Source organism: Falco naumanni, chromosome 6 (assembly GCF_017639655.2).
Source record: "Falco naumanni isolate bFalNau1 chromosome 6, bFalNau1.pat, whole genome shotgun sequence".
Taxonomy (NCBI): domain Eukaryota; kingdom Metazoa; phylum Chordata; class Aves; order Falconiformes; family Falconidae; genus Falco; species Falco naumanni.
The window spans coordinates 13,050,169-13,077,144 of record NC_054059.1 but is presented as its reverse complement, the minus strand read 5'-3'; the positions used below and the strand labels follow the sequence as shown (position 1 = coordinate 13,077,144).

The 26,976-nt window shown below is 37.6% G+C and overlaps 1 protein-coding gene across 3 annotated transcripts in view; it reads left to right on the top strand.

The window, feature by feature from the left end:
- Positions 1-26,976, top strand: part of COL19A1 (collagen type XIX alpha 1 chain) — a 204,881-nt gene that overhangs the window by 65,328 nt on the left and 112,577 nt on the right. For 2 of the 3 annotated variants that reach the window (XM_040598686.1, XM_040598688.1), the window contains exons 11-12: positions 1,215-1,268; positions 5,860-5,904. In XM_040598686.1, the coding sequence (XP_040454620.1) occupies positions 1,215-1,268; positions 5,860-5,904 (99 nt within the window). The remainder of the gene's footprint in view (positions 1-1,214; positions 1,269-5,859; positions 5,905-26,976) is intronic. The other variant, XM_040598687.1, reaches the window with a different exon arrangement.

Here is a 26,976-nt window from a genome sequence, read left to right as displayed (position 1 = left end):
TTAATGAATATGTAAATGGAGGGTGGTTCTTAGCATTGAGTGGCAGAGCCTGGTTCTCACTAGATCTGTAATTGTTTAACATGCTGATTAAGAAGGAATGGAAAAGGAAACCGCTGCAATATTCTATATTTTGATTCTAAATGAGATACAACTAGTTTTTTAACTACATCTTTTCCTTGGAAAGCCCCACATTAAATGCAAAGTTAAATTGTCTGTAGCTTTCAACTCAGAGCCATTGTGTGGGTTGTTTTTTCTTTTTTTCTTTTGCTCAACTAGTCCTTATTCAGATATTGAAGATTAAGTTCACCATGTTACTCAGCTTGGATAGTTTGCCTTTTAAAAACACTTTTTATTGACAAGGTGCGCTTATGCTCAATTACCTAAACATAACTTTTAAGCATCCAGCTTCTTGAATGAAATTTACAAACCCAAATCAGATTTTCAATTTTCATGGACAGTGCAAGAAGAAAGTAATTTTGGAGACAGGAGGTGACTAACAGTTAACAGTACAGATTACTTAGTTTGCTTTTTTGAAATGTGGGGTAGATGAGGCAGTAATTTAATAACATATACTGAACATTCACTTAGAAGGTAGGAGAAACAGATTTTTGTCTACCTGGTTGCACAGGATCAAGATTTGCATTTCTTACTGCTGGGCTGGTTGGGCACCCTTCTAAAATGGGGAAAGATCTGAAACTCCCCTTTGAGCAGAGCCTAGAAACCAGCAGTCAGCTCCATATGTTCAACTCCCTGTGGGACCTAATGGTTTAAGTGTAGATCCCTGTGGGCTCAAGCACCTAATGGGTGTTAGAAAGAAAGCGGAACTGTGGCACCCATGCTGGGATTTTAGGTGCTTGAGTAGTAAGCAAGTATCTTCTGTAGTATTCTTTTTCTGAATCAGGGCCTGAAATAAAGCAAGAAAGAATTTCATGTGGTCCAAATTCTAATCTTTGTTGTTGTCTAGTTGTCTGAAGCAATCTACAACTATATCTGCTACCTAATTAGATAACCTGTAATTAATTGTCTAATATTTTGAATGTGAAATGTATTTTAAACACATAGGAGTCAACAGACATAAATGATCCTAGAAATCAATTCAGCTGTTCTGTAAAAAAGAAATCAAAAGCAATACATGTCCAGATGTCTTTTTCTCTTAATTTAGCTCAGTCATGAGTTAGGTGCGTAAAATGATGGATATGTACATTTTGTTTCAGGGGGAAGCTGGCTTAGTAGGTGCTCCTGGCATACCTGGTCTTACTGGTTCCAAGGTAAAAAAAAAAAAAAAAAAAATGACAACCAAACAAAACATTTCTTATTTTATATATTTTCACTTTTAACATCCTTTTTGCCAGCTGTCCAGTATCTAAAATTGTATTTGAATTGCATATCCAGTTTCTGAGTTGTATAATGTGACTGAGGAACTTTACTATCAGATTCTCTTTCAAAAGAGAAAGGCTCCGTGACGTGGTGGCACAGACCTGCCTATCAGTATTATTTTGCATTAAGAACAGTTGCCCAAGTCTCAGAACTGTGCAGGTCTTTTCAGCCACAAGACAGCAGATTAAAAAATCTGAAATTTGAGTCTCATGATCTCAGCAAAATGAGATGAGAGACAGCACTGCTTCTTCAAATCTTCAATTTCAGCTTTTGCTCCTCTCCAGAGATGGAATATTGTAGTAATGCCAGAACTTGCAAAAAGAGACATTTGTGTTATAAACCTTGCTGGTAATATTTGTTGAAGTTGCCTGACTCTTTTCATGGTCAGATTTTGTGTTCTGTTGATTGCAGCTGTGTTTAACCATGAGTATTTGGAATGAAATATTAATGTCACATGCATCTGTCAAGCTAATTCCTCTTAGAAAATTGTTGGGGAAATAGTTCTGCTGCTTCCACAAATTAAGGGGCTACACAAAAAACCCACATTATTTTGTTCATATTAAAATTTCAAGAAAGTGTTCTGCAGTATGACCTTGATGCAAAGGCTGATTTGTGTATCTTTAGGGCAGATACTTCCTGTAATATAGCACAAAGGGAAGGAAGGAACTTATTTCTGTAGATGAGGTAGCCAGCATTGAGTTCAGCAACATGCTTACCACGGTCTATCAATTTATACGTTCAAAGCCAGTATCTCATTGGGCTGTATTGCAAGCATATTTAAAACATTGAAAATCAGATCAGCAGTCCTGCAATGAGTAACAAGACAAGTAATCAGTAATTGTCCAAGAAAAAGCTTGTATGAAACATTTTGCTTAACTTGATATGAGAATTCTGCCACAGAAATGAGAATATAAGCCAGTCATAAATGTGTTGTTTTGCAACTTTCACATTTTTATTTCTGCTACATTCAAATTCTTTGAAGTAGCTTACCAGTGCCTCATACCATTATATTTTTAATGCTGTCAAGTGGAAATTACCTAAACTTCTTTCTCTGTGCTTTCTGTTGACTGTATTTCTTATTTTCTCTAATTGGAAATACTTTTTTTTTTTTTTAAATCAAATATGTGCAAAACATCTGGACACTTGGACTGTATTTCTGAAAAAGAAGGAATTAGTTAATCCCCCCCATGGACTGGTACAAGCAGAGGACTGACTGGTTGAGTTGAAAAGGACCTGGACGTAGATGTGAGGATGACTTATGAGCTAACAGTGTTCTCCTGTTGGGAATAAAGTGAACCACATACTGGACTATGTTAGTAAAACTGCAGCTGGCAGATAAGGGAAAGATATTTTCCCCCCCTTTGGTGGTGGTACATCTGGTATGCTGTGTCATGTTTGGAGGGGTCTTCCACTGTCACTTCTTCAAGAGATGTGGAGAAACCAGAGAGGATCCAGCAGGGAGCTAGGGTATGTTCAGGGGCCTAGAAAACAAGACCTTTGAGGAGAGTTTCAAGGAGCTAGGCTTTTCTTGAGTCCAGCAAAGAGGAGGCCAAGGAGCGACTGAGACTGTCCTGCAGGCCTAAGGAGCACAGCCTGGTTGATCTTCAAGGACAGCTTCCTAAAATCCCAAGAACAGTCCATGCTGTTGTGCAGGGAGTTGATCAAGTGTGGCAGAAGGCCAGCATGGATGAACAAGGAGCTCCTGACTGAGCTCAAGCACAAAAAGAAAGCAAACAGTGGAAGAAGGGGTAAGGTACCCAGTAGGAATACAGAAACATTGCCAGAGCATGTGGCAATGGAATTAGGAAACCAGAAACTCATCTGGAATTGAAACTAATGAGGGACTTGAAGGGCAGCTTGAAGGGCTTCTGTTAAGTGCATCCATAGCAAAAACAAGGGTGAAGAAAATGTTGACCTACTGCTTAATGGGGTGGGGGACACGGAAAAGGCCGAGAGTATACAATGCTTGTTTTGCCGTGGTTTTCACTAATCACGTTTGCCCTCAGACCTCCCAGGTTACTTAAGCCTCCTAGCAGAGTGTGTGATAGTGAAAGGTTGCCCACTGAAGGGGAAGAGAGTGTTAAGGAGCACTTAAGCTATCTGGCCATTTGAAGGTACCAGTGTGCATCCAGGGGTGCTGAGGGAGCTGGCTGATGTCACTGCAAGGCTGCCCTCTGTCATGATCAAAAGATCGTGATGACTAGGAGAGGTCTCTGATAACTGAAAACAGGCAAACACCACATTCGTCTTCAAGAAGGATTCAGGGACCTGCAGGCCAGTTGGCCTCACCTCTGTCCCTGGAAAAATTATATAGCAAGTCCTGGAAGGCATTTCTAAACAACACATGGACTAGAAGGTGACTGGGAACAGCCAGTATGGATTCATCAAGGACAAATCATGCCTGACCAACCTGATTTCTTGCTCTAAGATCACTGTGTGGATTAGGGGAGAGCAATGGATGTTTTATACATTGACTTCAGCTAGGCTCTTGGCACAGTCTTCCAGGCGTATCACTGTAGTCAGATCTGTGAGATACGGGCTAGATAAATGGACAATAAGGTAGGTGCAAGATTGGTTGGACTGTTGGGCTCAAAGGTGGAATAACTGCTATGCAGTCCAACTGCTACCTAGTAACTAGTGTCATCCCTCACAGGGTGATACTGGGGCCAGTATTTAGTGTCATATTAATAACTGCATGATGGGATTCTCAGAAAATTCATGGATGTTATCAAATGTGGGGAGGTAGTCAGTGCTTTTTCACTAATCAAGTTTGCCCTCAGACCTCCCAGGTTACTTAAGCCTCCTAGCAGAGTGTGTAATAGTGAAAGGTTGCCCACTGAAGGGGAAGAGAGTGTTAAGGAGCACTTAAGCTATCTGGCCATTTGAAGGTACCAGTGTGCATCCAGGGGTGCTGAGAGAGCTTCTAGGAATTAGGTAGAAGTGAGTAAGTGTTAGCTGTGTTTTATGTCCAACAGCTGGAGAAGAATGGGAGCCATAGAGTCATAGAACAACCCAGACTGGAGGAGACCTCAAAAGAACAACTGGTCCAACTTTTTGTGAGAAAGGGGAAAGAGATCAGCAGAACAGAAGTTGCATACATTCAGAAATTATGTGTAGGTGAGGACATGTGGGAGGTTATTTCACTAGACCACATTTTGCATGCTTGTCTTGGGCATGCCTGTAAAACTGACCCCTAAGCTGCTGATAGCCAAAAGAAACAAACAAAAAGCAGCCAGTGCAGATGGTTAATGAAAAGTCCAGAACTATCTGGTAATCTATACATCTGCACATCTCCAAAGCTTTGAATTTAATTACCAGATATGTAGTACATGATGCTGTATCAGTTGAAGGACTTGACAAAACACTGCTAGAAATTCAAGTTGTAGCCTGCTGTTCTAGTTAACCTCATATAAAACGTAGACTTCTATATAAGGAAGTTACACTTTCTGAAGGGTGAAAGACTATTTAGACATTGCTCATTCTAATTTTTTTTAAGTAATTTGGAAAATGCCATATGCTTTATTTTGGAAATTTTCCAGTCTTTTCATCTTTGACCTGTAAAAATCATGTATGTTGTACTGAGGCAGTGAGACTGAATCCTACAGACTGGCAAAGATGCTAACTATCTCCTGCTAGATAATTTGGGGGAGAAAAAGACTGTTTGGGGGCTTTTATGAGAGTTTTTGTTACAAGTATACAATTTTGGCTGTATGTCTGCTGAATGTCTCACAAAACATACAAGTATACATTAATAAAGTTCTAAACCAAGTGTAATTCTTGTTATAATATAGACAGGGTGCAAACTTTTTGACAAAAACATTAATATAGTAAGATTGTACAGTAAGATTTTTGTTTCTGAGGGAAAAGTTATTTTGAAAAGCGTTATAACAGGTTTTTTTATTGAAATATCATCAAATAAAGAATTCAGACTGCTGAAATAAGCTGATCTTGAATGTTTGAAAATTCACCTCTTCTGTTGGTTTTGTTTGTTTGTTTGTTTTTAAAATACTTGGGTAATTGGATGTGGCTTTCAAAGTGAAAGGAATGAGTTTTCTTTCCATAAATTGTATCTGCATATTTTTCTCAATTGTCTTGGATTTTGGAGGCCTTCACAGCCAACTGGTCATATTTAGAATTTAAAATGAAGGCATTAATAAGAATTAAAACCTGTTCTGCAGAAGAATAGCAGGACTGTAATGAGCAAGTTTAACACAAATGAGTAATTCAGAATATTTAAAGTCGAGAGAATCCCTTAGGCTGAATGGACAAATGATTGAGTACTGTTAATTGACAAAAATATAGAAAGCAGTGTCATTTTTTTGTAGAGGTTCACACCTTTTTGAATGAAAGAATCAGTATCAAAATTATTTCTTCTGTTATAATCCCATAATAAAAAATCAGTGCAATAAAACTATTTTAAAGAATGCAATAATTTGAAGAATGTTATATTTGAGATTTTTATTTTATTTTATTGTGTTCCAGGGTGAACGTGGCTTTGTGGGTAGCAGAGGTGAAGAAGGTGAAAAGGTAAATTACTCTGTGTTATTAATTGTTTTGGTTTAACTATGTGATTCATGGTGAACCAAGTAGAGCTTTGTTCTGAAGGTCTTCCTTAAGTCTTTCATGAATACAATTCATAAGTTTTTGCTATGTAAATGAGTCTTGAAAAGCTTAAGAACTAGGTTTTTATGTGTGTTAATCAGTGTCATCAGTGCTTCTTTTAGAACCTTTTTTTCTTAAAGATATAATAATGAAATCTAACAGAACCATAACCATTGGAGTCCAGTAGTGTCTACTGCTCTTATTTTTATGGTAACCAGTAAATGTTTATTTATTTAGCATGAAATGTATGATGAGATGGTGTGTGGGTATTTCTAGTACTTAATTATTGCTTTTATGCATTAAAAGTGCACTTTTATAGAAACTTACACTGTTGATTATAAATACTGATACTAAATGTTTTACACACTTTTTTCCTAAGAACATAAATTTACTGCAATAACAAAATTTAACATTTGCTACAGCATAACTGACCGCTAATCTAAAAAGCTTAGTTTTCATTTATATACTTCTGTGTACCTATGCAGTAGTTAACGTGAGTTTTGTCTCCTGCACACACCTGACTCAGAGTGAATTGACTTCACTGCAAATGCCAAAGCTTGAATGCAGGTGCATTTACCTCTTCCTCAGACTAGAAGTTCAGTCCCTTTGCCTGATGGACTGGCATGTTGCCCTAAAAACACTCTTAGTCTCTCAACAGCCTTAAAAAGTTTCGGAGTATAAATTCTAGGAGAAGCCTTTCCTTGTTCTTAACCAGTGAGCATCTGAAATGGAACTTGAAGGAGTTTGTCCTAATTGCAGATGCTTTGCAGTCTCCAGATATAGTTCCAAAGTTTGTGCTTTAAAATGGGAATTTAACTGGCCCTATGTAAGGCTGTCTTGGCTCACAGAACGCCAGCCTGGGCATTCGCTCTAGGTGATGCTACCTAACCTTGCGTGGCTTCAGACCAGTCGGTATTCACATGTCATCCAATGCAAGTCTGTTTTGAGGGACAAGTGGAAGGAAGAGCCTGTTCTTAGCTTGCCTAATAGGAATTAAAATAACAATGGCGATAGTTTATGTTTGAAACTTCAGCTCCTAACCATGTTACTGGCTGGTTACTGCTTTTTCACTAGTTTTAGCTGATTTGGATTAGGCAACCTAGATTAAGAGTCTTTCCTTGTATCATGGATAGTTACTCTGTGCTTCAGCTCACTGTGTGAAAAAGGTGCACAAACATTTCTGCTGAACTTGTATAACATAAATATGAAGAATGACAGATACTGCTATTCTGGCAATATTCAGACTGAATAAAATGGAGAGTAGGTGACAGCTTCTGAATCTTAAAAAAAGTGCAATGTATTTGTGAGTTAGGCTGCTTTGGACATGGATAAATGCACCTACCCACCATACTTCTTTCGAAGTATCAGCCAGCTTTCCCCTGTTCGTAATTTAAAGAAAGCATGCTATGGAATAATAAAAAATTTAAGCACATTTAAATTGCAGAGGGTTTTTTAGGAGGAAGTATTGAAGTACTCAGGAAGGAGGAAGTATAAGAAGTAGAAAACCAGCATCCATAGCAACTAAGATTTATAATGTGAAGATTGAGCCTCTTTAAAAAAGCACTTGTTAAGCTTGAGTGTTTCTAACTCCACCGACAGATCTTATTTCCTTGGTGGCATCATTATTCATCAGTTCTGAAGGGCTTGTGGATTTTTTCTTCTTTTTTGTGTTTTTTTTTTTTCTTCATAATTGCTCTGCAGCTGTGCTGTGCTTTCCTAGAGTTTTATGAATAGATTGTGTTTGGACACAGGCACATGATTCCAGCTGTTGCTGCCACTCTTTTTGCTTGATTTCCCTTATTTTAAGGCAGAAATAAAATGACCCAACCATTGGTAGTCACATTTTTCTTATGTAGAAGTTGAGTCAGCACATTGAGACTTTTTTTTTTTTTTTTTTTTTTTTTTTGTCTTGTAACTTCAGGAGTTAGTTACAGGATCCCATTTAAAAGTATTTCCAGTGTAACTATTAATAATGTATTCAACTGTCCTTCAAATAAAGGGAAATACATGAGTGGAAGGATCTGTATTTACCAATGATCACTCAAAATTAATTTGGGACAGTCTCATCAAAAGCTATGCATCATGATTTGTAAGGAAAGACTGTTTCAAGATTATGGGAAGTAGGTCATAGCCTGGGCTTTACCAGTTACTCCGTTTAGCCTTAATTCAAATAATTATTGAAGAGCAACAATGCTGTTTCCAGCTACTGAAATCCAGTATTAAAAACATATCAACAGCTTTACACCTTAACATCGTGTCACAAAATAAAATAGTAGTAATGTGTGTGTAACAAACACAATTAAAAAGCGTGGAAATTAAAATCTGATTTTTCCTAATACCAAAATATTCTGCATAATCTTGCAAACACTATCTTGTTCCTTAATATGCACACTCTCTTTTGCATATCACTTAGAGTGGAACACAGCTGCCTAAACATGAGGTAGTTGCCATTCCAAACCCTGTGCAGAAGTACATTCACATGAAAAATCCTTTATTTTTGTTATGGTGACTATATCATTCCATAGGACTGAATACTTGAAACCAACTCAGCCTTACACCTCTCGGTTCACCAAATCAAACTAGTTGACTTTGTCTTTTATTGTACTATATTCTACTTTGGCAGAACAAGCTTTGGAGACATGAGGGAGTTGTAGGCACTGGAGGCAAAAATGAGTGATCATATGTAAATTAAAGATACAGGAGGCATTTGTAATTTAAACTATTGAAGTAGATTGTTTTAAGCTGTTTAAAGGTTTCTTTGCCACACTGGTTTTCCTTGAGGAATCCAGAAGTCTTGTTCTGTCTTCCTCCTTTTTTTGGTCTTGGTTGAACTTGGTTCGCTCTTACAGAAGCCAGTAGTAGTAAGAGAAGTTACAGACCGTGTATGCATGTGTTATGCTGCAAGTTTTCCTTCCACGGGAAATACACTTTCATTAATTCTCCTTTGTATTCTATTTTCTTTATGTTTCTTAAATAATGATATTGTCGTATACGATTGTCTTATAGCTGCAAGAAAAACATTGATCTACCCTTCTACAGTATGACTGAAAAAGCATATGCTGAGAGTAGTTTTACTTGGTTTGCTACCAGGAAGGCAGACTATATCATCTGGATCCATCCTCATTCTAATACAGTTCAGAATTGTAATTTTACAGTATCGGATAGAAAGTGTGCGTATTACACTTTATGTTAATAGGAGGTCAGGAGGGACTGATAATAACTGGAAGAAAGGTTTAAAATCTGGAATGTTCTTGGCAAATCAGAGATGTAGACTCAAAAAAAATAGAATCCAATGCAGAAGGAACAAGTGCAGGGAACTACCTGTAGGGGAAAAAAAATCTGAGCTGAAAAAAACCCCAAATTTAAAATCTGAGGATTATTTGGATCAGAAGCTAAACACAGCTAAATGAAGTCAGGCAGCTGCAAGTGAAAGACTCTTACTAAGACATTTTAAAGTCAAATATTGTCTGCAACACTAACTAAATAGTCCTGTGCTATTTGGTATTGGTAAGGCTTCAACTTAAAGGCTTTTGTAAGAAGAGCACTGAGAATGATTGCACTCACAAACACATAACCTTTGAGGAAGGATTGCATGAATGAAGATTACTTAGTGTAGAGTCAGCTGAAACAAAATATGTAAACAATCTTTAAATACATAACACTGCTGCAAAGAGGAAGGGAATGTTGTATTTGCTGTGTCTGTTGTGCGTGCGAAGCAATGTCCTGAAAGTGCAGCAAGGAAGATGTGTGTAGCCATTAGGAAAGGGGTTTTAATTTTAATAGTATTGTTTATTATGGAAGTAATTTCCTCTTGTAGTGGTCTGCACTTTTTATCCTAGTTACAGAAAAGGAAATAAACTAAAGAAAGGCTTGCCTCATGAAAACACTGGAGATCAGATTATCTTAAATGTTTTTACCATTTTCTGTTAATAGTATCAAAGTTACGCAAGGTATCACTTAGACTGATTTCTAATTGGATAAGCACAAAGAACAGCAAGACAGTTTCTTTTTCAACATACATCTGTGTTTGTTTTTAATGCCCAGTTAATACTTTTCTGTGATAGGACAGCAAAGCTCTGGAACAGGTTGCCTGCAGCGGTTCTGCAGCCTTTTTTCTTTAAGTTTTCAAGAGCAGCCACGAGCAACCTGGCCTGACTCCATAGCTGAGCCCTGCTTTGAGCAGGAGGTTGGATTAGAGAACTCCTGAGGTCAAGTCCAGCCTCAATTATCCTATGATTTTATGGACAGGGAACATGAATGTGATATTTCTTCCAATCTGGCATGTGTGATCACATTATAAGTAAATGTAAAAAAAGAGAACAATAAAAAGTGATAATAGTTTGAGGGGGTTGAGTTTTTGTTTTGGTTTGGGGTTTTTTCCAAATATTGGCAGGGGTGAGATGTGAACATTTAATGCTTACATTTAATTGGCAGTATGGACTAACATTGTTCACCAGAATATGTTATAGGCAGGTTTTTTTAATCTGTATTTTAATGTGTATATACATTTGTGCTCTTGTTTTGGAGCATCACATCTGGCGGTGACCCATGCCCTTGCTTAAATATCTCATCACCTGTCAGCTGATGCTGTCTTCCTCACAGGAGCTGTCACGGAATGCTTGTTTGGTAGCATTGTGTGTGGTTGCTCAGATGATGGATGCATATGCAATCTCTGGTATGATTTTAGCTTAGGTTTGCTGAAATCCTATGAAACAGTTCATTTTCCAATACAAATAGTTACAAAACAGACTGTTCAACATAAATGAAACCTGATTGTGTCCTCAAAATTTGTCAAGTATCAACAAAGGGAGAATCTTAAAATTTGTTAGCATGAAAACTAGCAGGAAGCTGTTGAGTTGTCTGATCACAGCTCCATTCACCTCAGCTGTATCAATTCCCATAGCTGAAGTTTATCCCTGCATCTATCTTCTAAATGCAGTTTTATTCACAAGGGCGATCTTTTTTTTTTTTTTCATTTTTGCAGCCTTCTGTGTATTTGTTTTCTTCTTTCTTTTCAACACATTTACATGTTAATTATAGCTGAGCAAACATGACTGGATTGTCACCGATAGATAAAAGTGATTTCACAGAGCTGGGAAACCTAAATTCCTTGCCTTGCTTAGCTGCTTCAAAATACTAGTATATGATTCCTGTCTCTGTTTGAACTCAGAGAGACAAGTAAAGTATGCTGTTATATAGACTAGATTCCGTACTAGTCAATATCTCGGAAGACTCAGAATTTGTAATAGCGTTGGAGGATGGCTGTGCTCTGGAGAGGGACTCTTCAACTGCAATTCTCCTTGACTTTCTTCTTTAAAGCTTATTCCCCTCCCATCTCACATTTGGCATAGAGGATTTTAAAACTGGATGTCATTGGAGCTGAGCTATTGAGCAGTATATGTTGTTGGAGCTGTGATATGCACTTGTAAACACTTGTTCTTTGGGAAGTCATTCTTTTACTGTAATTCTCTGATGGCTATTTCTCAGTAAAATGATATAAATAAAGTTGTATTTATTGGACTAAGAAAAACTGAGAGTAAAACCGCAATGATAGTCATTCCTTATTTCCAGAGTTTCTTCCTTTTATCTTTACTTTTTGTATGTTTTGATTGTGTTTTTGACTGTGTATACATGTGAGAAGAGAGGAGGACTCTGGGGCTTGTACAGCCTAAATGTAGAAAAAATTGTCATCTGCTTCATTTTCTTCTAAATGCAGGATGTTCTTTGTATATATTTACTATTTTGTGAAGTACAGTTTGAATTATCCCAGGAACTAGGGCTTCCTCTGTTTCCTTTAGAAGAAAATTCTTAATAGATCTTAGTGTCAAGAAAGTTTCCTGGAGGTTCAACATTTTCTACTTCATCCTATCACACCTAATAAAATACTCCTCTGTCTTCCATCCATTCTGAACTCACAAGGCTATAAAATTCCAGTTTGTCCCCAGGTGTAGTCTTTTATTTCACAATCTTCAGTGTGCTCTTCTTAAATTAAGCATAAATAAATGAAGAAGGAATCAGCTTTATTTCTAAGGTGCTAGTTGAAGTTAGTCATTATTTAGCCTTTCTAATATTTTGAATTCTGTACCATAAATCTCAGTGATGAAACCGGTCCACACATAAGACAGCTCAAGTACTGGGGAAGCTTCCAATCTACTTGAAAAATAGAAGCTATTACTCATGGATAGAAGAGAGTTATGAACCTCAAAGGTCTGTAATTAAATATACTAAAAAATTATGATTAAGAGAAGCAGTAACCCTCCTGTGTATTAGTACAGTGCTTCTATTTGTCAGCTGTAGATTCTGCTAGAAATGCTTCAATCTAAAAAAAGGATTAGAAGATTAAAATCAGTAAGCTGCAAATATTGATGTTAACTGTGGCCACTGCATATACGGACCTGTTAGTCTGAATGGTTTTTGGAGTAATGGAAGAACACACTTTTTACATTATAGACTAAGGGTCCAGTTCCCTAGTTTGTTTGGATGGTGGTGAGTCACTGCCACTGTGCTGGAAATGTGGCTCCTTACCTTTGCTAATCATCAATACAGATACTTTATTGTGGCGGGGCAAGATTTTCTGAAGCTCTTTAAAACTTACTTCATGCAGTGAAGACTGGGTGCTTTACCAGCTGGGTGTAAATGTGAACTGAGTTTTTTTCATACTTGTACCCTAATGATACATAGGGAAGTATTAGAGTTTTGTTTCCCATCTTGTAACCATTTAGCTACCTATCTGCACCTTTTAAGCTTTGGAGCTGGGGGGAATGTTTTTCTTTGCTTTGCTTGTATGATTGCTGTGCTCTGATATTGTGAGTAGCACTTCAGATTTTTTTTCATGAAGTCATATGAGGTTAAATATTTACAAGACAGACATCTCAATAAATAGGCAAGCATTTCTGACAGATTTTTTTATCATTATTATTATTACCAAGCAGATCATATATGAACACAGAGGCACCTGCACACAGGTATTCTAGGGGAAAAGGAAAAGCACATTGTTAACTCTACGGGAAGTCTCTACCTGTAATAAAAGTAGTCACATCGGCATTTATCCTAATAAGCTAAACATTATCAGGGCTTATCCTGTAGTTCTGTAGTATTTGACTTGGTCTGGCCATCCTCATACTGCTTAACTCTCTTGCCCTTTGAAACAGGCTTAATCAAAACTGCCTGTTGGGAATAGTCCCTAGCCTATGCTAACTTTTGAACTGTTCCTGGGAATTATATGGGGAAATGCTAACTAGACTTATTGAAATGTCTGCAAGAGACCTTCACAGCTGGGGTCTATCATTTTAATGATATAAATGACCAAGTTCCAGGTCCCAAGCTGTATCACTGTTTAATTTACTTACACATACCCATTTGGTGAGATTAAAAGTTCATCAGGCTCAGCATCCTGCTTCTAATGATAGCCAGAAGTGGTGCCCAGGGAAAAGCATAAGGACAAAGTAAGTAAGTAAGTGCTTCTCCCCATGTACTTTCCCTGCCTCCAATTATTTGAGACTGTGATCTCACCAGATGTGTTTTCAGTGAATTTAGTAGCCTTCAGTGGACTTCCATCCCATTAGTGAATGCAGTTTTCCCTTGAATTCATGTAAACTTTGAGCATCTGCAATATCCTGTGGTGAGGAATTATGACATTTATCTTCGTGTTTGAAGAACCACTTCCTTTTCTGTATTTGGAACCTGCTTCCTCTTAATTTAATTTGGTGTCCCCTACTTACTCTGTTGGAAGATTTCTGTTCTCCTTTTCGGTATCAGTTAAGAATCAGTAAGCATCTATCATACATTCCTGAACTGTTTCTTCCAAATTGAATACCAGCTTACATAGCGTCTTAAACTATGAACACCGTTCTCTATTTGGTCAACCTTACTAGCTGTCTGTAGATGTTTTTCAGGTCAGTTACATTGTTTGAAGATAGTAGAGACAGGAACTTCAGTGTATATAGTATCCCAGTGAAATTCTGTTTCATACTCTGTGCCTTCTTAGTATCTCCTCACATGCAACTTCCTTCTTTACTCTCTCTTTAGCTTTGAGTGTGGCCTCAAGATCTCACTCTTGATCCTTTTGAACTGACCATTACCAGTCATTGCATTTAGGAAACTGTGATTGTCTTCACAGACATTATGGCTACATATGGGACATAAGGGTTTTGTTGTCTTCATCATTTTAAATATACCTACACCTAATTTCATTTATCCTTCTTTTGCCATGTCATCGCATCTCATCATGCCTGTATTGAGTTTGTCACAGTTCATCCTCAATTGCTTTATCCTGAACAATTTGGTATCATCACCAGATTTAGTCGTGTACCTCAAAATGTTTTTCTTTATGAAGTTTGAGTGTAAACAATTCGTGTCTTGCTGAGAACAAGATTAATGGAGGAGAGAATGACTTTGCCAATACCTAAATGCTGGTGTTAACTCTCAAAAACTCTTTCTGCCTTGGATTAGAAACATAATATTTGACAGGTGCATTTTTGTGGCATTAGAAAGGTATCTTTTTCAGCCTCACTTCTCTCCACTACGACTTGGTATAATCTTAAACTCTGAAAATGGCTATGTGAACATGAGTACAATTTATTTCAGTCCACAAAGCTCTCCAAATTCCAATTGTTCCCGCAACGTAGGAAGCCTCTGGCATGCTAGGCCTGGATGTGGAGCTCTGGGCAAGAAAGCACACGCGGTGTTCTGCAGAAACAGCCAAGCCTGTTCTGAATGAGCTATCTGGGGTATCAGAAGCATCGCAGCTTCGTTAGTGGGCACTGTTGAGATGAAAGGTTTATTAGTGTGAGCGGAGTGCCAGGTCATTTGGATGTACTGCTTCCAGGAACGATTACTTCTGTGCCACCTTGGAGATTTCTGTGAAGGCATATCCAGAGATGGATGACTGGGTACCATTATAGCTATGGATGCCTGGAAGAAATGTACTAGTTTGGAAACAGCTAAGGCTGTAAACCTTTTGAAAAGTAATTTGGATAAATGCTAATTAATTTAAAAATAATGTAACAATTTTTATAAGGAGTGCTGCACATTTAGTATCTGAGAAAATATTCTGGAGGAGCAGAGAAATACCCACTGGCAGTGGCAGAGAGCACAGCATTATCCTTTTTCTACACAGACATGTTGAAGTCCCAGTTTCCATTTAATAGTTCTGGGGGTTGTATAGTACCAGTGGGGTGAACGCTGGGGCTTGGGTCAAGAGACTTGTGTACAGGAGAGAGTAGAGGTGGACATGGGCCTTAAGTGGGCTAATTAGGGAAAACAAGAGGAATAGGTGGCATATGTATGTGTATTTCTGAGAGAGATGGAAGAGACTGAGAGTAATTCGGAAGCCAGAATAGGGTACATCAGTACTAATGTAGGAATAAACCCAAGATTTCTAGTGTGTCCTGGCTCTTCCGTTTGACTGTACTGCCTTCCAGAAGGTATGTGGTCTGGATGTTGTCTGACAGTAGTAAATCTTACTCCTTTTTGGAGGCAAAAGTAGAATACAGAATTTACAGAATTTCTGGTTTCCATGCTTTTCATCAGCTTGGCTAAGTGCATTGTTCATTTTCTGGGATGAGTGGAAGGTGTCCCACACTCAGTCTGTGGTTTTGGTTCAACAGAACAGAGGGGTCATTCTCTGCTGCAGCTACCTAGTCTTTTAGATCAAGTGATAAATCTTGTTGCTGTGAATTAAAATATTCTCTCTTCTGACTCCACAGTTTATCTTTGGTGAAAGGCCTTATAATTCATTATGCAGATGATTGTTGCTGTTTACCATTTATTAATCTGAACAGAATGAATTTTAAAAAGGTGATTGCTGAGTCAAAAGTTAAGAAATGCCAGAAACAAGTTAATTTGCAAACTAGATGTGACCTCAAATGGATTAGAGAGGCCTGGAAATAGCCCATTATATGACTGTTCCCACAAGACAGTCTCAGAGAAATAGATCTGACTGAAGTTCAACATCCAGTTATTTTTGTTCAAACTTATTTTTGTATCGCTGTTTCCGAGTTTGTTTGTATTTTGGCTGCTTGCTATTTTTGTTACTTGTTCTTGATTATCTTCACTTTTTTCTGGCTCATAACTTACCTTTCCTGTTGTATAGATGCTCACCCATACACGTATTTGTCTATTCTCTTTCCTATTTTACTTTTGCAAAAGCTGTTTACGTTCGCTACCTTTGCATAGTGTATTTGAGGAAAAATTTGTCTTTAACTGGGAATGCTGTGATAAGCATTGTAAATACAGTGTACTCTAAATACACAAGTACTTGAGTTCCTTACAGATCTCATGGGTTCTGGATAACCTCAGGTAGTGTCAGTGATCTGGTCTTGCAGTTAACCGGGACTAAAAATTAAAATAGTTTCATATGACTGCAGTTCTTTTTTTTTTTTTTTTTTTTTTCTGACAGTGAAGGGTGGGATATTTTTTTGTCAATCCCAGATCTGGTGATAGGTTTAACTTTGAGTGTATTTCCTTGATTTCCAGTTGAAAGTGCATATTTACACCAATATGCTTGTATGTTTACATACATATTTATATGTGTACTAGAATTAGTCATTCCCTTCTAGGAAATATAATACAATCGCAAAAATATTTCGTAACATACAAAGTAATAGATTTCTAAATTAAATCACTTAATTCTTTTGGTTTACTGCAGTGTAGTTATTAAAGGAAAGCTTTCTTTACCAGGAACTTTAAGCCGGAAAGGAGGCTCTGGAGGAAGGCAGCGTTACAGCAATAGAGAGTAAGCACAACTGAATCCTTGCTGGCAGGTGCAGTATATTACTTTAATACTGCGAACGAAATAGAGCTCCTGACATGTGAGTCTCCTTTCTTTCAAACAGGAGGCAGTTCTTGGGAGTTGCTTAGCAAAGATATGCTGTAAGACTGAGCTGGTGGGGCTCCACAGCACGGAGGCTATCAGTACACTGCAGCTGCTGCTATCAGTGAGATTGTTTTGTGCACTGCTAGAGGATTATTCTTTATGAAAACGAGAGTGCTGACAGGTATCTGATGAGAATAGGCAATAGGATAATCTAATAAAACAGTATTAATGCTGCAATATTAGAAAGCATCATTTAGCATAAATTGCATGTATGCTTATGCAGACTTGTATTTTTTTATAGCTTAGCCTCATACTGTGAGACCTTTTAAAAATTCTTTTATGTGATGTTTCTAAAATAGGCATGAACGTGAAGAAGTAAATTTTTAGACTGAATCATAGAATCACAGAACGGTGTGGGTTGGAAGGGACCTTAAAGATCACCCAGTTCCACTCCCCCTGCCATGGGCAGGGACACCTTACACCAGATCAGGTTGCTCCAAGCCCCATCCAGCCTGGCCTTGGACACTCCCAGGGATGGGGCATCCACAGCTTCTCTGGGCAACCCGTGCCAGTGCCTCGTCACCCTCACAGTGAAGAATTTCTTCCTTATATCAAAACTGAATCTACCCACTTTTTTAAAAACATGTTTAAGTCAACAAGCTCTCTAAATGGACTCTCACAATTTTGCATAAGAGTTGTTTGAAATTATGAAAAAGAATCAGAATTCTTGAACAGAGTAAAGAAGAAACAACAAAACAGCTACTCACATTGGTCACTATAGAACAGGAGATGACAGAACCTTTGTTCATTAATATACCAAAAATAAAACTGTGAGCTGGGGGAAGTTTTGTAGTACCTGCAAAAACAGATGTGGATGTTACTACTGAAAAGTCAGCAACGTACATGTGTAAGTATATTTAAGTCTCCAATGCGTCTTTTTATTTTTTTTTTTTTCTTCCCCCTCCACTTAGCAGTAGTTGATGTTTAAGGTCATACTCTCAATGATAAAAACAGTCTTCCTCCCCATCTCCTTTCCAGCTGCTTCTTCCTATCTCCAGTGTCCCTGTGCACTGCTATTGCAACTGTGTGATGCCTAGTAAAGTAGTAAATCAGAAAACTGTTTTGACAAAAAAAAAACCCCAACCTGTTTACTGGGTTATATCCCAACAGATTCTGTTTCTCCAGACTACTTTCTGGCTTTCTTCAGCAGCTGAGGTATTCCAGAAGAGTAGGCATATCTTAATTACCAGAAAGTGCTACAGTCTTACATAATGACTTTATGGGCTGGAGAAGAACAGCAGGATTCCTTTCGGATGAAGATAAACTGAAAGATGTGCTCCAGCAACAAGCCTAAGGTGCTGTAGTTGCGAATGGCTCTTGAGTTCATGAAAACAGACTAAAGCTACTCCAGGGTACATTTGGAATAGCTTCAACAAAGTACGTGTAGTGTGAACATCTAGTACTCTCCATCATTCTGTTGTGCCACGCTGCTAATGTAGGCATACCTAGAAAGCACTTACTTTGAAGAAGACCTGACAGAGCAGGCACACAAATCAAGGGTATTAAGGCTGTTACCAAAGATCTGCGCAACAGTTAAAGAATGTGTCTAATGTAGCTAACCCAGTCAGCAGTACAGTACACTCACTGGCTGTCTTTCTGTAATCTTAGACTTGACTTTAAGAAAACAAAGCAGCTAGCTTAGCTAACTTTACAAGGAGAAGTTCAGAGTTTCTGTGACAGTAAGTGAAGACTGAACTGTCTACGGGGAGCATATCATTGATCTTCCTTTGTATGGTGAGGCCAATTCATAGTGCACAGATAAAGAAAGAAGTTTTGCCCGTAGCATTTTATGAGTTTTATGTTCCTATTGAAAGCCAGTGTTAACTTAAACTTGCTTCTGTTGTTCATAGCCAGCCAGTAGATACAGCTCAAATTTCCCAGGGTGCCCTTTCTAAAGATGCTTCTTTCCTTTAAGTAGCCTGCAGAACCCTCACCTATTTATTCTAGACCCACTGATTTTTTACACTTCACTGCACAGTGGTCCAGCTAGAACAGAAATATGACAATTGTTTTCATGTATGGTAACCTGTGGGATGGTTGTATGGACAGTTGCCAGAGAAGTGGGAGCTGCAAACTGGTTAATTAAAAAATAAATCATATGAAAGATGACACTTCACATGTTGTTTAGATTTTGCACTCATCACACCAGAGGAGAATTAGGCTGAAGGACAAGGTTATTGCATGGGGGTAAGTGGTGAGACTTTGTGTAAGCCTTGCAGTGCCACGTTTTACACTGAGTTTAGTACTCGGGTTTCCCAGTATTTTAGTATGTGTGCATGAGAACCAGAAAAGGAAAAGATAAATGAACAGAGTTTTAGTGACAGCATTCCTAATGGGTGGGTGGAGAGCAGGGTGAGGGAGCATTTGAGACAATAGTGTGTATGATCAAGTCCAGGTGAAAGTGGTAGCTCTGTAGATAGCTGAGAAAGGTTATTTCTGTGGCCTGGATGTGGTTTGTATCTGAGAGGCTCATTTCAAGATTATTCTAGTTCTTGGTGGCTAATAGAATCAGTGGTTTTTTTCAGTGACAAAAGAAGAAGCTTTCTCAAGGAAAAAATATTGAAAGACACTTAAAACTAATTCAAATAGTTAGATATGAACAAGAAGGTACTGGAAAGTTAAGATGTTCTCTTGGACAGGAGGCAAGTCTGGAGAAGCGTAAAGGATGAGTCATAGAAATGATTGGTTTTATATTTGCAGATGAGATTAGCCAGTTACACTGTAGCAGGAGAGGAATACTGGACCATAAACATACCCTGTATAGCCTCTTCATGGAAAGCTGCTTGTATGAGTTGTCTGACTGAATTCATGAATCTTTATAGTTTGGAAAGCCTTTTGCTTTTGGATTATGAGGAAAGGTATAGCACAATAAATTATGTGAAATACACAAATTTTTAAACTGAAGTAATATTCCATGTATATAACGTATTATAGAACTTGGCCAGATGGAGTGAGTAAAGAATATAATAGTCATTACTGCTCGTGGTGGGGTTTTTAGAATCTTTAAAATGAATCCTATGATTTCTTTCTGTAGATGCAAATTCTTGAAATAAACATTGTATTGATTTTTTGGGAAGCTTTGCATTACATTAGAAAGCCTATTTTATATCCATTAAAACTTGTGCACATCAATACCAAGTAGCATTTGCAAATGAAATTCACCACAAAAAAAAATAATCTTAGTAACTTGTCCTTATTTTTTCCTTACATTTTACCTGACCGCTTGTACTTTCTCTGAAGAGAGTATTTATATATTTGATTCCGTGTTAAGAATACATATTCTCTAGGAGACTGAAACTCTGCATTCAGATAGCTCATCCTTTAGGTTGTTTGGGGTTTTTTTCTTGTTTTTATGAATAAAACTTTAGTCTTAGGTTAAGAATGTTTCTTTAAAGCTAAGTCTGGGAATAATTACCAAAACAATTACCAAATTACTAAAAAGATTGCCGGTTTGGATGTTGATTTTGTTTTTCTCCTTGACACTGAAAGTTTTGAAAGGGGGTGGGAGAAAAAAGAAAATGAAATGATGATGGCAGGTTGAGTCATGGCAGGATAGCATACAGAGCAAAGTTTGCAAACGGCAGCATATAAATTTCATGTGGCAAAAAGCAAAGCCAGTGTGGAGCATCTTAAGCCCAAGTACATTCCTTTGGGGCATTTATTATTGAATAGCAAAGCTAAATGTTAGATTGCGGCTAGTCTTGTATAAATCGTAGCAAGCAGGAGTTATCCAAAATCTCAGTATTTTTTTCTTCTTGTGCTGGCTAACATCTTTCACCCAAAAGGATGAAGTTGTATCTTTGTTTCTTTTACCCTGACAGGTTGTCTTGGATGAAAATGTATGTTATGTACTATTCTACATAGATTTTTTTTTTCTGTTTATCACAGTATTATTTAATGCCTTTTAGTATTTCATTAATGATCTTAACTGCTAGCTCTGGTCAGCATCAGGGAATGTTAGGCAGTCCTTTAGATTTCCAAAAGATAGGGTTACATTGAAGATAAGGACCAAGGTGAGATTCAGAGATCTGTAAGGAACACATTAAGAGGTCAAAGGATTGTTCAGTTGTGTTTTCAATAAGGCACCACTGGTAGCCTTGCTGTGGCATTTTCTAGATGTGAAATAATAAAATTTGAGTTTTCTGAAGGCTTAGTTCTCAAGTATATCATAGTTCTGTAGGCTATGTAAGAAAAGATTTCAATAAGGCAATAGCTGAGGACACTTTATTGCCTGCCAGGGTGCCATGGAATTGGTAGACTGTTTTAGAAATCAATGTTTGTGGATGTTGCAATGTGAGAGTTTTGCTTTCATGAAGAATGTAAAATTACACTTAAACTACATGACTTGATTGAATGTGCATACAATCCTTCAATCTAAAGAGGTTGCTAACTCTTCAGAATATGTTTCATGGTCTGATCCTTTTTCATCTGTGTTATTTGGTTTATTTTTTATTTTTTGGTTCTTCATCTCTGAACTAATGCTATTCAGTCACTGTGCTTGGTGATGATGGCATGGTGACAGTGCAAACAGCTCAGTCGTATTGTCATTCTCTGTTCTGTGGCATTTGAATTAATGCTTGTCTATCTTTCAATGCCTTCATGGAAAAAAGAGAATTTATTTATTAAATGAGAGAGTTTTGACTCATTAAAACTTGTGTCTCCTGCAAACACTGTGTCCTGGTTTTGGCTGGGATAAAGTTAATTTTCTTCTTAGTCACTGGTGCACTGTGTGTTTTGGATTTGGTGTGAGAACCGTGTTGATAACACACTGATGTTTTTAGTTGTTGCTGGGTAATGTTTATACTAAGTCAAGGACTTTTCAGTTTTTCAGACCCTGCCAGTGAGAGGGCTGGAGGGGCACAAGAAATTGGGAGGGGACACAGCCAGGACAGCTGACCTGAACTAGCCAAAGGGATATTCCATACCACAGAATGTCGTGGTGTCTATATAAACTGGGGAGGGTCAGGCAGGGCCTGTCGATTGCTGCTCAGGGACTGGCTGGGCATCAGTCAGTGCCTGGCAAGCCATTGTATTGTCCATCACTTGGGTTTTCCCTTCCCTTTGGATTTTTCTCCTCTCCCCTTTTCATTGTTATTACTATTATCATTTTATTATATTTCAATTATTAAATTGTTCTTATCTCAACCCTTGAGTTTTACTTTTTTTTTTTTTTTCCTGATTCTCCTCCCCATCTGCTGGGGGAGGAGGGGAGTGAGCAAGATGATGTGTGGTACTTAGTTGCCAGCTGAGGTTAAACAACAACGTACTATAATCATTACTCAGCAAGCACATCGTCTTAAGAAAAGCTGAAACTATTTTAACATGTGACTTTGTCACTTTTTCCAAGAGAGAGCAGTCTAGAAGAAACGTTATCCTGGAAGAGTGTGCAGGGTTATATCTGCCCCATCCTTATAAGACACCCATATGATGAATTATCATCAAGTCTGTCTAAAGCGTTCTCAAGAAAAATCTACAGTTAAAGCAATTTCACTCTATTCTTAGACTGTTACAGTACTACTCTGCCTTTTTAACCCCTATTCTTTTCCCCCTAAACCTAAATAATTTTGGCTACAAATTAAACCCATAGTTGTATTATTACTATGGAAAACTTTTTGTCCTGTTTATAGTGTTCTTTCCCACATTTGAGATTCATCAGTGTGTTCTATGTTCACTCTTTCCTCCTAACTTTTTTTTTCAAACTTTCTATCATTCTGGTTTGGAGAAGAGCAGATACCTAAACGTTGACAAAGTTCCATGAAAAATATGATGCCCTGAAATACACACTGTTTTTCACTGTCCTCATCAGTGCAAGTAAACCAGAAAAATTGTGGTTTTTTTCATTTACCTTTGGCAAATGTAGAATGGATTTGACCTTTAAAAAATGGCTTTGTGTTAGACTCCTGCTCACTGTGTGATCCGTGACAATCCCTAGATCCTTTTTTACAGTCCTGCTACAAGGATTATTTTTTATTTGTTATTTTTGCCTTTGTTTTCTCCATTTAGAAAGCACTACACTGTAACATCTACTGGACTTGATTTTATATTTTTTTAATCTTTGTTCTGATTGATCAAAGTAACTTTGTATTTGGAGGTTTTTCTAAAAAGAATAAAAATGGATGGCTGCCTCATTCCTGCTGACAGGAAGAGGCAATTCATCAGTGCAGTTTTGGAGCCACAGGTTGCTCAGATCATTCTGTGCCTAAGATTTTGGACTCAGTTGAGGTGGTAGTTTGCCTTTATATAGGCTCACTGGCTTAGAAATGCTTAGAGCTTGCTTAGAAATGTGCATGACACTAAGCAGTAGTTAGCCAGTATGAACGTCTTCAGTATTGCTCTGTCTAACTGAAGCAGGACAGAAGGATCTTTCTTCTGACATGTTATCTGGCTTGGTTACTCATGACATCTGTTGTTCGGGGCTCTTTCACAAGACAGTGGTGGTACAGTTTGGAATCAGTAGGGGTTTTGGTCAGTTTCCTGACAAGTTCACCTACTGAACTCTGAATTCCTGATGCCTGTGAGGCTTTGTGATCACCTGCTTTCTTGCTGTGTCCTAAATAGAATGGTTTGGAAGACCCGGACTTCACAGTGACATCCTTCCAGGTCATCGCTGTTGATTTTAGTTTACTAGAAATAGAAGTGTATTTCTGCAATGTTTTACGTTGTCTTTCTGACTCTGCTTAGGTAGTAGTCTTGTGTGATAAAAGGTTAAGCCTGTTTAGAAATAAGCTTTTTGTGTCACTCTTCCTTCCAGCCTGAACTGGGACAAAATCATTAGTCTGCCTTGACTTCCCCTCCTTTTAAATGTTATAGTGTCTTGGTAGTCCTGAGGTGCTTCACCCTGAGTATTGCCACTTTCCTGAAGTATATTATCCCACATTCTGCAGAAGGGTTACAAGTCAGTCAGCAAGAATGTTATTGGGATGGAGTCCTACATAACCCCAGCTCTCTAGACATCTATCAGCAAAAACAGGAAGAGCCACAGGTTTGGGTTTTTTTGAACTAAAGATGCTGATATTTCAAATTCAGAACTTATTTAGGAAAAATCAGTAAGTATTACTATGAGCTAGCTTCTGTTTAGAACACACTATGGAGAAATGGTTAAAAAAAAAGAAAATTCACATAGAGCATTCTGCTCAGACAGAACCGTAGGAAAACACAGAACAATATAAAAAAAAAAAAAACCACACACACATAACTATCTTAATGATATGTGGGGCAAAATCACGGAGCTTTAGAGGTTAAAAATTAAGAGGTATCTGCACTGAGTTAGTGATACTGTATAGCTTACGTACTCTGGAGTGTATTTCAGCTGTTGTTAACAATGGTACTTTAAAATGCTTGGAACAAGGGATATCAGGAATTCCTGATTAGTATCATTAACAGGGCAGCACTGCAAGAAATCCTTTACCTTTTTAGGTATGAATGTATTTTATTTCCAAATACATTACTTTGCCTTTATAGTAAGGAGGAAGTAGTATGCAAGGAAAATGAGGCAGTCTTAAAGTGGGCAACTGAGTTGAAGGCTGGTACTTGCAGGGGCTGTGCATGAATCCCTGGCTGTAATTAAAGAATATTATCACTAAATTCAGTGATTTTGCTATTACACACAGCAGACTGAATCCCTCCCAGCGGTTATACTGGAGCAATCCCATCAGCTTGTTCCATTGGGTTAACTGAAAGTAGAATGAACCCAAAGAAATAAAAATAATTTAATATTATATTGGATTAGTTTTAGTTAAGTAATAAACAAGGCATGGCACTGCCAGAGTTTTGTCATCCTCTTTTTGCAATAAATGGGTTTTAATTGTCTCATCTGAATATAGTATAAGCAGACAGAAACATGAGATCTAAAATGGCATTAACACATTTTTATCTCCTTTTTGTTAATCTATGAGGTAAGCCATGATGTTGATTATTAATAGCCTCCTCCACACTGCAGAGTGGCTTCAGCGATTCTGCAAATTGGCTAGATTTGAAGCTGTTAATTATGCAGTATAGTGTGCTCCATAAAGGCAGAAACGAGCGTGACTTGGCTCGGTTCTCATGAGAATAAATTGTAAAAATTGGACCTCTGGTTTGAATTCTGGCTTCACAGAGGACACGGACATTCCATACAACAGGCTTGGCGAGGACAAATCATTTACTCCATTAAAAATCAGAATATGTTCATAGTAAAATCGCATACCTGGCAGAAAGCCCATGGCTCTTGGGACTGCAGAGGTCTGAGGCTCATTAACGGGGGGTGCTTTTTATCATTTTGTCTAAGAAACTGACAAACATCTTAGACCCAAATATCTCGTCAATCATATGCAAGGGAGTTTTTCTTTCTTTCCCACATTCACCGGCAACACTTGTGTATGTCTAGAACTGCCCGCCAGCATTTTAAAGTTACTGTCTGCCTGCTGTAGGAGAAAAAGGCATAGTCTCCAACACATGCTGCTCATCTAGGCAAATGATAAGTGAGGGTGAGGGGAGGGTCATCTTTTGGCTTAGGCTCTCAGTTTAGGTTTTTATGTAAACATAGATGTTGCATAACAAATTATGGCAAGATGCTTTTACCTTAGCTTTCCACTTACACATCAAGGAATTTACAGGATAGTACTGCTACTACTTCTGAAGCAAATCTGTACATATTTGTATCATTTTCTCTTGAAGTATGGGAGCTGGTAAACAAGTCATAGAACAAAAAACAGCTCCATACATTGGAATCTTCTTGAAATATATTTGGATAAGGATGTGTCTAATATATGACTATACCTTTGTAGCTGATGCAAGATTGTAGCAGTGTAACTGATACTAGTTGAAAGATTCTGAAAGCAGTATTAAATGTCCAGTGTGTCACAGTGATGAAAAGTAAAATGCATTTTTTGCAGTTTCTTCTAAAAGTTTAAGTGAGCTATTTTTTTAAAACAATTTAAACAGTGGAAGAATATTTCTTTCTCAACCAATGCTTTAATCCCTCGAACAAAAAAGATTTTATAGTTTAAACATATGAAAATAACCAGCTCTAAATTCCTGTAACTGTTTGGTGTCATTTAAACCTTTGCAATAAATACATAGATTTATGTGGTTTAAAGGTTTTGGGTTGTTGTTTGTTTGTTTGGGGTTTTTTTGACAAGCAGGAAAGGCAACACTTGAGGAAAAACCTTAACAGTATGATTCAGGCTACTGCGTAACATTAGGTTTGTTATCAACAAGATGTATTAAAATGGAAACAATGAACTAGCGAAACCATCTTGTGCATGGGATTATTAAATTCACAGTTTGCTGTTGCTAATTTGTTAGTAGGCTTCAGTTGTTTGAGAAAGCTCATACAACCTCATTTTGCGAAACCAATTATTAGATTAGATGCCCTCTGTCAATGCCACTGGAGGAACAGCTCTGAATCAGGGCTGTGGTACAAATGGAGTTAGCTGAATGATCTCAGTTCAGTACCATTTACCTAACAGAATTATGAAGATGATGCTGACATAATGAATAGGTTCTGCTCAGACAAATGTTGTCCCCTGGAGATAACGGAAATTCACTGCAGGGCTGTTTGCTTTCTTTGCTTGATACAAAGGTCTTGGACTCTAGTAAAGTCAGTCCTTGTTCTTTTCCCAGAATTATGTTACTTTTATGATTTCACAAAGTTCAGTCTAGAGACAGAGATGCATTTATAGACCTGTTCAGACTTGTTGGTTCTGGAGTACATTCTCTCTTAAATTATGCTTCTTAAGCAGGTGTGTTTTGTTCACTTTGAAATACGTGTTAACTAGAATAGCATGGTAGTTAGAGATAATACAGAACTGAATCCTTTCATGTATCCTACAAAAAATACTGTGTTTGTTTTTTGTAGTTAGTGTTTCATGAACCAGCCTGCATAGACTATTTCCTTCCCAATATTTTTTTCTTTTGATTCATAATGTTGTTCATACTTGTGAGAAAATTTTCAGAACAAAAATTGTTTCCATTTTTCATATGCAATCAGTGAACCATATACCAGTATGAGTCAAAGACAAATGATAATATTGAGGACAGTTTTGTTATCAGATATTTAAAACAAGAATTGTTTATTAAAAAAGTCTCAGAATGTAAGAAATTAATTTAATGTCAAAGACTTTCAAAATGAAAATATTCCC